Source organism: Palaemon carinicauda, chromosome 14, assembly GCF_036898095.1.
Source record: "Palaemon carinicauda isolate YSFRI2023 chromosome 14, ASM3689809v2, whole genome shotgun sequence".
In the NCBI taxonomy this organism is placed as follows: Eukaryota; Metazoa; Arthropoda; class Malacostraca; order Decapoda; family Palaemonidae; genus Palaemon; species Palaemon carinicauda.
Genome location: NC_090738.1, coordinates 22,237,222 through 22,252,486, shown reverse-complemented (window position 1 = coordinate 22,252,486; position 15,265 = coordinate 22,237,222). Strand labels below are relative to the sequence as shown.

The following is a 15,265-nucleotide window of genomic DNA, read 5'->3' as shown; positions in this document are numbered from 1 at the left end:
TCTCTCTCTCTCTCTCTCTCTCTCTCTACATATATATATATATATATATATGTGTTTATTAGTAATTCGATTCTCTCTCTCTCTCTCTCTCTCTCTCTCAATATGATATTAGTAATTCGATTCTCTCTCTCTCTCTCTCTCTCTCTCTTTATATATATATATATATATATGTATGTATATATATATACATATATATATATATATATATATGTGATGTTTATTAGTAATTCGATTCTCTCTCTCTCTCTCTCTCTCTCTCTCTCAATATGATGTTTATTAGTAATTCCCCCCCCCTCTCTCTCTCTCTCTCTCTCTCTCTCTCTCTCAATATGATGTTTATTAGTAATTCCCCCCCCCCTCTCTCTCTCTCTCTCTCTCTCTCTCTCTCAATATGATGTTTATTAGTAATTCTCTCTCTCTCTCTCTCTCTCTCTCTCTCTCTCAATATGATGTTTATTAGTAATTCTCTCTCTCTCTCTCTCTCTCTCTCAATATGATGTTTATTAGTAATTCTCTCTATCTCTCTCTCTCTCTCTCTCTCTCTCTCTCTCTCTCTTAATATGACGTTTATTAGTAATTCGATTCTCTCTCTCTCTCTCTCTCTCTCTCTCTCTCTCGTTTCTTTCTTGTAGCTTTCTATTATCCTGATTTAAGTTGACAGAATACTATACTCCATAAACAACAACATAGATATAAAGTTATTAGTAGCAATACCTTTATTATCATATTTTATTACTAATAACGCAATGACGTTTAATCAATCTTTACATGTATATCTCTATTTTCTACCTTATTTTATTATTAAACGGTCATATTAATCAAATTTATAATCATTATTATCATTATTATTATTATTATCATTATTATCATTATTATTATTATTATTATTATTATTATTATTATTATTATTATTATTATTATTATTATTATTATTATTATCATTATTATTATTAAGTTGAACAATCCAAAATACAATTGAAAATTTGGAACATCAGAAGAATAAATATACTTAAGAGTAAAGTAAGAATTGATCAGTATGCAGCTGACACTGATAACAAAAGTATAACAATTGCAAAAAAGTAACCTGTAGACTACAAAGAATATTAGATACAAAAGCAGGTTGAAATAAGCGTTGCAGCATAATGTAAGGAACAGGCGGCCCTCGTGCTACTCTTTGGAGCAAGAGCCCGTGCAAGGATAAAGGCCTCTGTTATAAAAATATAATTGATATGAATAAAAAAAAAACTGAAATAGTTATTAAAATATTGACCTCTTGACACTTAAAAATGTTTACTAATTCATGTTGAAAATGTAAAGACAAGGTTTGGCCACTCTAGTGTACTATTACAGAATATAATTGCATTCAGGTTCATAAAATAAAGATGATTATTACAAAGTACAGAAAAAAATACAAGTGGTAGGCCTACTCCAGTATATCCAGAATCAACATTCAAATTCGTATAACAAAGACCACTTCTACACTATATAAAGGCTTATGTTTATTGTCATAAAACAGGAACTTAAAAAATACCAACTAGAAAACATCTGCATTCTAACTCTATATAGGCTAGACTGTCAATCAAGTCAAAACAAAAGGCACTCACTAAGCGTGTTCGTGGTTACCCGGGCACGTCATGTAAGGAACATATCCGGCGATCGGTTCAATGTTCCTCATAAACATGTCACCCACTTCTGCGTCGTTCTGAAAATGTTACGAACATTGAAATCGAAACCAAAAGTAAAGTTATATAATATAAACCTCATGCTAGAACAGATGCAGGTAAAAACTTTTGATAGTCACTGATCACGCTGAAATTGAAACGGGTATGAAAAAATTGCTTGATGAAATTACTTGTCCTTTCGATAATGAATCTAGTATGAAAGTTTCATTAAAAAAAACACCGCTATGTTAAAAATGCATTCAGCAGGGAAGCTTCATAAAAATATTTGTTGAGTTGAAATTAAATCCGGTAGAAATAATTAGTAAAATCAACTTTCTCGTTTACTTCCTCACAAACAATACTTCAATAATTTATATATTACGTTAAAGACTTTAAGTACATAAATTGTCACAGATAGATCCTGAGGAAGACTTACCGTATCCATATCGTATGCGAAGTCCCCGACGTGAACTATGACGTCATACATTCCTTTGGTGACATCTTCCTGAAGTCTGTTTCAAATGATGCGCACTCATCAGAAATGAGAATCACTTAAGGTTACATTTACAGATATAAAGTTAAACTAAATTGAAATTAGATGATAAATGGTGACAATAAAATTGGTAACATGAAAGCAGTCCTCGAGTCCAACCCGGGAATGCACCTTCAAGGATTCGGCACTTTGGTTAAAATTATGGGGCATGAAGTTAAACCCTGACAAAACTCGAAGTATGATAAAGGCGGTTAAGAGCACTGGTTCCTCAAAATCCAGATTTTTACAACGACGATGTTTTTTTTTTTTTTTTTTTTTTTTTTAATAATATGTAAATCATCTAAAATTCTAGGTGATACTCCTGATTGCAAATCTACTCAAGAAGAGTCTAAATTGAACTACTTTTGCATAATTTAGCTCTTATCTTAGAATCGTAATATATTTGAATGTGGCATTTGAGGCAAAAGTGATATTGTTTCTTAGTGAAACGATTCAATGCCAAATTCTGACTACTGGAAACTGCTTTTTAATAAATTCCGATATACTAGCTGTCGGAGATTAAGCTTCGATTTTGTTGCATTTTGATAGTATAAGTACTTACAAGAACCTCCTTTGTGACTTGAACAAGTCCCAGAAATCCGAGACATAGCATGAAAACGAAGCGTTCAGTTTTCCATTTTTGAAATAAGATCTGCACCTGTTCTCCCATTTAATTTTTCTTTGCATTCTCTTACATGAACACTTAAAAATTTTTCATTCTTGAACAAACATATACATTTTATTTTTCAAATAAAAAAAAACTGGAGTTTGAATAAATGATTTGATTACGTAAACAGATTCTTGGTATTTTCATTGAACAGTCGGTGTCCAAGACAAGTGCAAGAAATAGCACTTAAGTACTTTACTTTACTTTGATGGCTGCTTTTCCGGTTCCATACAGCAGGGGAACCCCACTCTCTACAGGACCTCCACTGTCGTTTTACCTTGTTCGTTAAGAGTATTTAACGTTTCACATCGCGTATTGTTCATTTACTGTTAAATCGTCACTGTTGTACGACTGTTTAAATAGGAAAGTCTTCAGTCTCTTTTTGAAAGCCTTAATATCTTCAATCATTCGAATGTTTCGTGGGAGCTTATTATATAGTCTCGGGGCCGCATATGTAAAGGCTCTGGAGCCTAAAGTAGACATAGATCTAGGTTCCAACAGTTTGAAGCCATCTGTAACTATTCTCGTGTTGACACGATTCCTGTGGAATATGTGGCAATTCCCTTAAGTATTTTGGACGACCGGTTCTGATAACTTGTGGGTTATTGTACATGTTTTAAATTCAATTCTCGCTTTAATCGGCACTCAGTGTAAATCAGTTAGTATAGGGGTGATCCTTTCTCTAAGTGGGACACCTTTCATCAGTCTTGCTCCTCTGTATATATGTTTTGTAATTTCCTATGTTGCACTTTTGGTAAATCTGATAAAACAAGGAATTGCTTAAATACGAAGATAGAATATATCGTAGTAAAGTACCATAGATCGATAATTTTAGATTGCTCAGTTCCATAAATACAAGATATTTGAATAAAAAAAGAGACAGAAGGAATCGTAAACGCATAGAGTTAGTAGCCATACAACAGAGAAGATGTATGGAAATTTTTTTTTGATTGAACGTTTTCCGTATATAGATCAGTTGTTGAAAAATAAAAGATTTTTATGATGGGAGGAAAGAAAGTGCTAGGAATTGACTGACAACAGGACAAAAGACTTCTGTTGTTAAAACATGATTTGTTTCGGTTCCTTGAAGGTTCTCTTGAGATGAAGGCATCGGGTGCTTCCATAAGGAAGATAGACTTCCATAAGAAGGATAGACAATAAGGCGAGATCCCCGATACTCCTTTTTTATTTTACTCTTCAGCAGTTCCCTGGAAGGACTTTCTAATAAGTCGTCTAGGATTCCTAATCTTTGATATTGGACGACACAGTTAAACTTTGCGAGTTGACACTCTTTGTCAAGTATTCAACTACAACAACAAATTTAGCCGTTTCTAGTCTACTGCAGTAAAAGTACCTCAGGCATGTCAATCCATGTCTGGGGTTTGGTTAGTTTTTATCACAACGCTAGCTAAATGCTGATTCGTGGTGGAGATTTTCGTCTGATCGCTGACAGCAAACCAACCTAGCGTGGGTGGCCCTGCACGCAGGTTTGCCAATCATGGCGATACGCAAGCTCTTTCATCACTTTAGGAGTTTAGGATATACCCCCATTCATAGTGGGAGGTATTCATCTAACCTTAAATAGTTTAAATGCCACTCATGAATGGCAGAGGCAAGGAATAGTGACAACGCTCTAGCTAGCAGGACACTGCCTTAGAGTCTGACCATATATCCATATGTTCAGTGCCCAAGACACCTCTCCACCCGCACTGGGACCAAAGAGGGTCGGGCAATGGCTACTGATTTTGATTTTTCAGCAGGTAGACCAAAAAAAAAAAAAAAAAAAAAAAAACTACCATCCTTTGCTCACAGGGATAGTGAGGTTGTAAACATTACAAAAATCCGGAATGTCTGACCTGGCTAACGATTGCCCATTGACTGCACCCAGATCCCCGTACATGGCTGCTCTCAATTTCCAATTGTTTCCGGATGGCCAGGTTTTGAATGTGAATATCGCCGACCAGCCCAGGTCGCTTCCACAGTGGTAATCTTAAAAAGGATCAATTTTAGTTCTTTTAATAAGGATATGAGCTGAAGTCTCTCTCTCTCTCTCTCTCTCTCTCTCTCTCTCTCTCTCTCTCTCTCTCTCTCTCTCTCTCTGTTTTATTTCTTTAAATTTCGATAACTCATTTCAGTTTAATATTGATAATAATGATAGTAACAAATTAGTATTATCATAATTGTTATCAATATCATTAAACAAAATAGAAAATATTCAAATTGAATACGCCTGTTAGATCACTGAATAGCAAAATGCAAAATTAGCTAGAATAAGATCCTTATAAAAATTAAACCTTCAGGAAAATTCAGTAATCTGTTAAGGGTATTTATTAATAACAATAAAAAGAAGGAACATGTGAACACTACTACTTGAACTATTAATCATAGAGGGTAGAATGTAAATTACCCGATAAAAAAACGAACATAAGAGAGAAACTGAGAGGAAGCAATGAGTATATCAAGTAAGGAGACGGAATGAGAACAAAAAGGTAAGGGAAAAGAAATGAAAATATTATTGTTACTTACAATATCTCGTGCCCGGCGTGAGGTTGGGGAGCTTGACCCTATGCATCCACATCTGCCTCTGTAGGGATCCGCCGTCTGTAAAAAGCGTAGCGTTCCCTGTGGCCCTGAGGGCCAGGTTAGAGGTGCCATATTCCACCACGGAATTGTTTGTTGGGGATGACGTTACCCACGTGACCATTATGTCCGTGTTATTCTCTGCAAGACGATGTTAGCATTGACTGTGTTGCTTCGACTTGCATCAAATTAGAAAGACAACTGACATAGATGAGGGGATATTTGTTGCTAGTCAAGCTACTACCCTAGTTGGAAACGCAGGAGGCTATAAGCATAAAGGCTCCAACAGGGAACATAGCCCAGTGAGGAAATGAAATAAAGAAACAGATAGAATAGTGTGCCAGAGTGTAACCCCAAACAAGAGAATTTTAATCCAATAGAGTGGAAGAACATGGTACAGAGCCTATGGCACTACCCAAGACCAAAGAATAATATCTTCCACGAATGGGATCTCATGGCAGAACAGTTTCAGAATAATTGAAAACAGATCGTGATTCTTATGCATTATCCAATATATTATAAACTGACCTCCAAGAGAAAGATGCACTTGCTGTGGTTGGAAATCCCCAAGTGCATTTGTGAGCCCAACACCGACGGTGCTTATAAGCACCAACCAGCGGACGACCGAGCACCACATCATGGGTTCAACTTCTTGAGTCTTTTCCCCTGAAACAGAGAGAGGAGGGATGCTGGTGAAGGGACACGTCACACTTTCGCATCCTTAATGAATATACTTGAATTTTCAGGTAGAAATTTACATTGCAAAGCTTCATGCTGAATTGAGAGATGGGCTGAAGCCACTCTTTTATTGTACACAAATGAATAAAAAGAAACTATTTCATTAATTCGACAAAAAGACACCTGTTAAGATCTTAAATTTATTATTAAATTGGAAATTACAAGTTCAAAATAAGTGGAGACAATGAATAATACTGGATTGGATCTAACCCAAATTCATTTCGCCAGTTAAGTCACTTTATCAAAATATATTGTCAAGGATCTGGATAACATAAAGGCCCATTACTCGAATTCTAACTAAAATTTTTCTAAATAATCGAATGTAAAGTTATGAGCTGAAACCTATTCTCCTCATTATTGTCGTAAAAACTATGATAATTAAAGAAAATATTGCATAGAGAAAATGACAAACTTCAAACAATGAAAGGTGGAATGTTTACCTGAATCAACAGCTAATGTGGAACGAATGTTTCCACATACTGACTTCGTTGACCAGAGACACCTGTCTTTTAAGGGAAAATTCCCATCACTGAAAGATAAAATAGTTATCACAATGATAGATTAAATTAGACTTTGTTCACAGGACACTTTCTTATACAATTGTTATAATGAGAGTGACTATTGCTAGCCAATTCTATATCATGTATGTGTGTATTTGTACGCATACAAACACATCTATACATACACACATATGTATATATATATATATATATATATATATATATATATATATATATATATATATACATATATATATATATATATATATATATATATATATATATATATATATATATATATATATACATATATTTGAAAGAGTACCTCATGAAATATATATATATATATATATATATATATATATATATATATATATATATATATATATATATATATATATATTCGAAGGAGTGCCTCATGAAATATATATATATATATATATATATATATATATATATATATATATATATATATATATACATATATATATATACAATATATATATATATATATATATATATATATATATATATATATATATATATATATATATATATATATATATATTCGAAAGAGTACTTCATGAAATATATATATGTATATACATATATATGTGTATATATATATATATATATATATATATATATATATATATATATATATATATATATATATATATATATATATATATATTTCATGAAGTACTCTTTCGAAAACTTTCAATAAATATTTTGTACTTAAAATTTCCCGTACTATCTCCAATTTACTTAATCAAGCACACCAGACTTTCTTTTTAGTTATTTAGCATTATTTCCTCTTCTTATATTAAAGTCAACAGTTCTAGTATTCCTTCTTCTCCCACTATGTTAAAGTACCTTCATTTCAATCTGCATCTCTTGATACGAGATCAGCTACATGCTTCTTTACTTCTGTCGATTGTATCTACAACACGTGTTTTCGTGTATAAAATGTTATTAGTGTCTTTGATGTAAGGATTCTTTTTTTTTCTTTTACTTTAGCTAAATGTCTGGCTTTTAGTTATCCAATGCTGGCGCAGGCACTTCCTCATATGGAGCCCGTAGAAAGTTTGGAAATGCTGCTCTAATTCGAGGCAATTTCGTTTTCTATATTAGTAGTTGTGTCTTTGGTGCTGTTTTGGTATGCAATCTCATTTATGGCGTGATCTCAGATATTATTATTTTGCTTCGTATGTGATCACAATATTTTGATAGGATAAAAAAAAACATGAATGATAAAAGAATAATGGTTCTTGCTTCGCCATGCGCTCGCGAAAAAAGAAGAAGAAAAAAACAGCCCCATAAGTTCTAGCAAGCGGTAACGCTGAGCTGCGCACGCTAACACTAATGACTGATTATTATCTCTTAGATAATTATTCCAGGTATATATATATATATATATATATATATATATATATATATATATATATATATATATATATATATATATATATATATATATATATATATATATATATATATATATATATATATATATATATATATATATATATATATATATATATATATATATATATATATATATAGAAAATCTAATGGTTCTTGCCTCGCCGTAAAGTGAAGTGAGATCGCTGCTATCAGGTGAGATCACATACCAAAGCAAATGCACGACTTTGAGATCGCATACCAAGACAGTAACGTATTTTTTTATGATTTTATATGGTATCGTAAATGACATATGCATAGGTCTATATGAAATTTAATCCATTACGAAGAAATGACTATGAGGCTGTTAAAACTGGCCTTGAAATGCACGGTTTTAAACACATAGAGGAGGTTGGGTTCTCTATAATTAAAAGTGTCTGTCTTGATATATTTCTCAATTTTAAAGATAGTCATGAGTAACTGGATCTTTGTAACTTTTTATCCATATTAAGCAAATACTTTGACTCCAAGAACAACATTTGCAAGAAATTTGGTATTCGGTAGGTCATTTGTTAAAGTTAGAAATCTGTAGTGACTGATGTTGAGTCTAGGATAGTGTTTTCTATTTTTTTTTCTTTTTTTTTTTTTGTCAAAAACGCTAAATATTTAATGGGATGATGATAATGAATAAATTATTACATTACAAAACTTAAAAATATATAAACACTGTAACATAAATTATCGTAATGCCATTGAATCATTAATTACGATAGATACTTATTTTTAAAAGATGTATATACTTTGGAAGGTAACCGTAACACCGAATTTCCGAAAGTAAACAGTCGACAATTTACAAATCTACGTCGTTAAGCTCTACGTTTTCTTTGAGGCTTTTCATGTTTGTGAAATGTTACATATTTCCTATTGTACCAAAAGATACAATTAACTTCAGTCTGTGTGGAATTGAAATTTACAGCTTTTTCTCAAAGAAACTACTTCAACGCGAATTCCCATCATTCAATCAGAGGTAAGGACTGTTTAGTTAAGTTTATTGGTAAATCTACCCTGTTCCCTAATCTCTACAATAACTTCTTTGACTCGTCAGAGGGTTTTCACTTATCAGCATCTTTTAAGCGTCACTATGACCACAACTTGCGCATTTTATATTTTGTTTTTATCTCCTTAAATAGACCTCTCCTTACATCTGTTTTTTCACCGTTCACTCCTTTAGGTAGAAGTATAGTTTAAGTCAGGATACGGTATTCAGGCTTCTTGGTACCTTCTACAACCTCGTTCCGAATAATGTACCCCTAATATGCTTGGCCTATTTACATAATCTGTGTATTAAATGGGTTCCGAAGTGAAAGAACCTCGTCGGAGAATTAAAAAGAAAAAAAAAAAAGTTGTAAGGAGAATGCAGTACCCTAGATTAGGTTATGTAGGTGGGTAAGAATATGAAACTTTAACTTCTAGCCAAATACATGAACTATGTATATTTTCCAACAAGTTAGATTGTGGGATAGTTTGTAGCGCTACGGCCAAGCGTTCTAATTTGCTTATTATCGCTCCGACTGTTATCTTGTATAGAATAAAAACGTTTGGAAATGCTCTACGGATCTTAAATATGTTGTGTAAGGGGGGAGGGTCCGGGGGGGGGGGCCGCATAGCATAGGTTAGGTGGGTTTTTTTTAAGTTCGCTTCTCCTGTCGTACTCGTAGGTAAGGAAACTGTTGTGTAAGGGGGCGGGGGTCCGGGGGGGGCGAAGCCCCCCTGGGTAAGGATACGGCTTTTATCATAGGTTAGGTGGGTTTTTTAAGTTACCTTCTCCCGCCAAAATCGTTTTTAGAACGACGGCCATAGTTTAGAATATTCCCGTTTTCTACGGGATCTGGCCGTCACCCTACAAAGGCTCCAGATTGTGTGTTATCCATATTTTACCATCAACTTTTGAGCATACCACCCGTTTATGAGGTTCCTTACCCATTTGAAAACAATTATGCAGATGCCAGTGGGAAATGGGATTTTTGGGGTTGGGTAAACACCAAAGACTTTATTTGCAGCCATATTAATGATTAGAAATGACAGTAAGGCATAAAAACACTTGGATAGGTTGTTAGAAAAATAGGTAAATATATGATACTTTAATTTAGGTTAGTATATGATACATTAATTTTTAGCAAAACTTGAATTCGCTACAAGAAATTGACGAGTGTTAGCAAGTTTTGGCATTTTTCTCTGTATGACTAGTGTGGGCTGGGGCATAATAACATGCATGTTGTTCAATTAAGATGTGAACACCGTTTCACGATCTAAGTCCATTGTTTATTTCTGAGAGACCGATGGTGGCTTACTGTGCCTGTTTTGTTTTCATTTAAAATTGCCAGCTATTCTATTTTTTAATATGACAATCATTACATGGCTTTTTTAACCAATTAATAGTTTGCAAATATTTCTGCACAAGTTCCCGGAGGTTGTTTTACAAGAGCTATTTTTTCTACTTCCACCTCAATTTCAGCATGGCGACAGTCGGAGGACGCCTCCGAGAGAGGAGTTTAATACACATCAAAATTTAGTGTAAATTCGTCTATTTCAGTAATTGAATATGTTGAAAACGCTGTCCATATAGCAGTTGTTGCTCATTTGATGGTAAAAAAAAGTATCTCCAAAACAATGAACCACAATATTGGCATGTGTAGCTCATCCATGTATCGCTTGTGAGAACAAAGGAGTAGTGGAATTATGTATATTTGCCAGCAAAATGAGGCCCAGCAGAGCAAAATCTATCATTCATGTACCGCTTGCCAGAACAGAGGAGGAATGAGATTATGATTTTTATTTATCAGTCAAGCGAGCCATAGCTGAGCAAGAACCATCTGAGGGACTTGATATGAATTATAGATAATTATGATACTTTAATTACCCGCCACTTTCACGAATCATATATTTTTTTTCCAACTGGTTATCTCCTGTTCATTATGCATTGCTGATCGTTCTTATAACTGCAAATCACTGTTTTTTTTATGTTGCCTGACCTAAAATAGCGGTTTCTCACTGGGATCCCCCTTAATTATTTTTATAATGAGGGTTATGAAAACTCCTTAACGGGTGGTTTGCCCCAATGTTCATGGTCAAGAATAGACAAAACGTAAGGTGGTGAGTAGGAAACATATATGGCACATGTTTCTGGCTAGAAATTAAAGTAAATGGAGGATTCAAGTGGGGCAAGAGTGTATGCCCCTTTAAAGATATTGTCCCCCCATTGATGGAGGAGCTTCAGCACTCAACATCTCCCTTTCTGCCTGGACACGAGGCTACTGCTCCTCTCTCATCCCACAATACTTTGTGAGAGCATTTGAGGCGATGGCACCACTCGAGGCTATCATTGTCGCTTGCGTGCAGTTGAACACACCAAGAGTTGAGTGTGTTCATTGCTAGCGACCCCCCCCCTGTTGTCGGCCTTCTCAATCTGTCTACAGTCCCCGACGAACAATCTTATTCTTAGGGGCAATGAATCATCAGAGAAGCCTGACATATCTTCTTCCCCAGGTGGGTAGGAAGGTACTCAGGGTTTCTCTGCTCCAAAGGCACTAAACTTTGGTCAGCAATGCATTAAATACAATTTAAGTTGTCAGAAAGATATAATAGCTCATGCATTTGAGGAGACATTAAACTATCATGCTGCAGTATTGGCAAAGTTCAGATATGTATGTCTTTTTTTTTTACAGAATATTAGCTAATGCCCAGTGTTATACCAAAAGATGTATCGCTACCTTTCCTAAAGACTACGTTCCTGACACTAACCAAAGAGCTTGCTAATTCTTTCAGAAATGAAAGTAAGAAATTGCATTTTGTTTCCTTTACATTATTTTAAGTTAGGAGGTTAGTATATATCAAGAATAAATTGGAAATGCTGCAGATTTATGGGAAACATTGACAAAGATCACAAATACTGTCTTCATCTACGTGCCGTTTAGAAACATGACAAAATGTCTATATTTTTAGTGACATAGTTGGCTACTGTTTGTGCTAAGCAACTCCCTGCCATGTAACTTACAAACTTTATATATCTAAGTTCACGCAGTAAACTGTAGGCATAACCAAAAAGTTTTACTAAGTCCTCCGGTGAAACATCAAGGCTGACTAGCTTTTCTGGGCCTGCGTTGGTCCATATGGTCCACATTTCATAAATGAAATATAAACGAGATTTTGGAACGTTCATCGTAGCTATATCAAAGATGCCTTACTGGGATTCGAGTCCCACTCAAACTCGGTAGTTACTTTGGTTGCTGCAACCTCACCATCCCTGTGAGCTAAGGAGTTTTGGGGGAGCCTATAGGTCTATCTGCTGAGTCATCAGCAGCCATTGCCTGGCTCTCCTTGGCCCTAGCTTAGGTGGAGAGGGGCCTTGGTCGCTAATCATGTGTGTATTATATTGTCAGTCTCTAGGGCATTGACCTGCTCGATAGGGCAATGTCACTGTCCCTTGTCTGTGCCATTCATGAGTGGCCTTTAAACCTTTAAAACTTGCAATAGATGATCTTAATGTCCCAAAGTCTACTTCGATTCAATGACTCTTCTGTTCTATTTTTCTGCTTGGGAAATCTTTATACTCCATAACTTCTTATATTTTGATAAAAGAGTCTTTCTTTTTTCGTAAATCGTAATATTTTTCAGCTTTTTTCATTGTTTGATTCATCATCATCTCGCTATCGTTTGATTGAAATTCCCGATTCCATCCTTTATTTTTAGCTTTGTCTAAAAAATATCATGAAAGAATAAATACCTTTTATTTTGAAAATGTAAAGGTATTTGTCATGAAAGATAGATAAGTGATGTTTTCCTAATAATACATTCTTGAGAGAGAGAGAGAGAGAGAGAGAGAGAGACAGAGAGAGAGAGAGAGAGAGAGAGAGAGAGAGAGAGAGAGAGAGAGAGAGAGAGAGAGAGATTTTCAATCAAAAAGTAACTTTTCATTGTTGATGGATGATCACATACAAGAAAATATATTTTTGAACGATGCAGTCCTTAGAATTGTCTTGGACAGAAGGTTATATAAATATCAAGTAAAACTTACTTTAGTGTCTCCTTAGATTTCTCATTCCTATAGCATCTTCCTTAGCCTATGAACTACTATTAGATCATGAATTATATGTATTATCTTCAACACCCATCACTTAAGATGACATTTTAAACTACCCCATTACAGAAAAAGTTTATTCACAAAAGGAAAAAAAATACACGAATCGAGCATCATTTTTAGTCACGATATTCGCACAATTGTATAAAGTATTAAATGACTGAAAACTTTTATGGAAATCAAAACATGTTTGTTTCATGAGTGGAGTGAAGTCTTCTGAAATGTTCTGATAGGGTAAGCAAAACTGGGCTCTACCATTGGGCAAATATATCTGTAAAATTTTCTCAGTACCTCAGTGTAAATTTAGGAGAATATTGTACCTCCATTCCATTTATCAATAGCAAACGTGACATAACCCATTACATGTTACAAATATGAAGAAAGTAAACGTTAATGATAATGTATCACATTTCCCCGGAGAAAACGGAGACTAGAATGGCAAGTTAATCGAGTAACTAGCAGATAAATGGTTATTCAAATATCTGAATAAATTAGTTAGACGTATATGTCACCCCAACCCCACTAAACATTAGTTTACTAGCCATATCAAGAGATAATATTCATATGTTTTTTCCCGCAAATAAACATTTAAAAGGAGCTTTTCTCAATCTCCTAGTGGGCGTGCAACTCTGGATACAATTCCGGGTAGAGTTCGCTATATGGAGCGTGCGAATCCTTTATCAGCCAAGCAGAATCAATCACAGCTCCGTCCTGTATAAGAAAAGAAACATACATTTGATAAGATTAATTTCATATTGCATTGGCTATTATTACGTGAAATAATTAGCTAATATTTACTTTTTCCACTTATTTTAATTATTTATTACTTATCTGGTAGTTTCCTTTCCTCGCTGGGATATTTCTCCCTGTTGGATACGCCAAAAGCTTTGAAAGTCAATCGTTACTAGATTTTTTTGAGGGAGATGGTGTGATTGAATGTTATTTCGCAGATGAGAAAATATGAAATGAATAGTATTTAACCCTCCAAAGGAGAAATTTTATTTGTGTCTACCATTTATATATGATTTTAAAAACATCAAATGTATACTTGAAAAGGCCCTTGGGCTTAGCTAGCAATAATAATAATAATAATAATAATAATAATAATAATAATAATAATAATAATAATAATAATAATAATAATAATAATAATAATATGGTCAAGTGTACTTGGTTCGTGTTCATGTTATTTTCACCCATTTTTAGGCTTCTTCGATACCTTCGTTCCAACTAACTATTTTTCCCCCTCGAATCGTCCAACCTTTGAACTTTTAATTCATAGTGCTAAATGGCCTCCCAGGTCCCAGCGCTGGACAATACAGCTCAAATTTATAATCCCAGTCAACGTGAAGATGTATCTACTTACCTTACCAGAGAGCTTAAAGGTTTCTTTACTTAGCACCCCCCATCCACCTTGACATTAAAACCTTCAATTGTTATAATTGATATTGAGAAAGTCTTTCAAGATTTTCGGTGATCAATCTATTCTGAAGAAGTGTTTTAATTCTTTCATTCTACCTTGTTTTGAGTATTGTTCTCCTGTCTGGTCTTCAGCTGCTGATTCTCATCTTAATTTGTTGGACAGAAACTTACGGTCTGTTAAATTTCTTATTCCTGATCTAGATATTAATCTCTGGCACCGTCGTTCAATTAGTTCATTATGCATGTTGCATAAGATTTTTTCATAACTCTGGCCATCCTTTACATTCAGATCTCCCAGGACAATTCTATCCTGTTCGTAATACTAGGCAGGCAGTTAATTCTAATAGCCAGGCCTTCTCCATCACGAGGCTCAATACTACGCAGTACTCTAGAAGTTTTATTCCAGCTGTTACCAATTTGTGGAATGATCTTCCTAATCGGGTGGTTGAATCAGTAGAACTTCAAAAGTTCAAAGTTGGAGCAAATGCTTTTTTGTTGACCAGGCGGACATGAGTCTTTTATAGTTTATTTATGACATATTTGTTTTTGATGTTGTTAATAGTTTATATATGACATGTCTGTTTTGACGTTGTTACTGTTTTTAGAATGACTTATTGTTAATTT

General features: G+C 34.3%; 1 protein-coding gene and 1 pseudogene across 2 annotated transcripts in view; both read right to left on the bottom strand.

Annotated features, from left to right (window-relative positions):
- Window positions 1–6,755, bottom strand: part of LOC137653479 (acid phosphatase type 7-like) — an 11,059-nt pseudogene extending 4,304 nt beyond the window's left edge.
- A 6,574-nt stretch (window positions 6,756–13,329) lies between these two features.
- LOC137653478 (acid phosphatase type 7-like) overlaps window positions 13,330–15,265 on the bottom strand; it is an 18,752-nt gene continuing 16,816 nt past the window's right edge. Inside the window, exon 11 of one of the 2 annotated variants that reach the window (XM_068386916.1) lies at window positions 13,330–13,930. In XM_068386916.1, the coding sequence (XP_068243017.1) occupies window positions 13,832–13,930 (99 nt within the window). In that variant the 3' untranslated portion in view covers window positions 13,330–13,831. The remainder of the gene's footprint in view (window positions 13,931–15,265) is intronic. The other variant, XM_068386915.1, reaches the window with a different exon arrangement.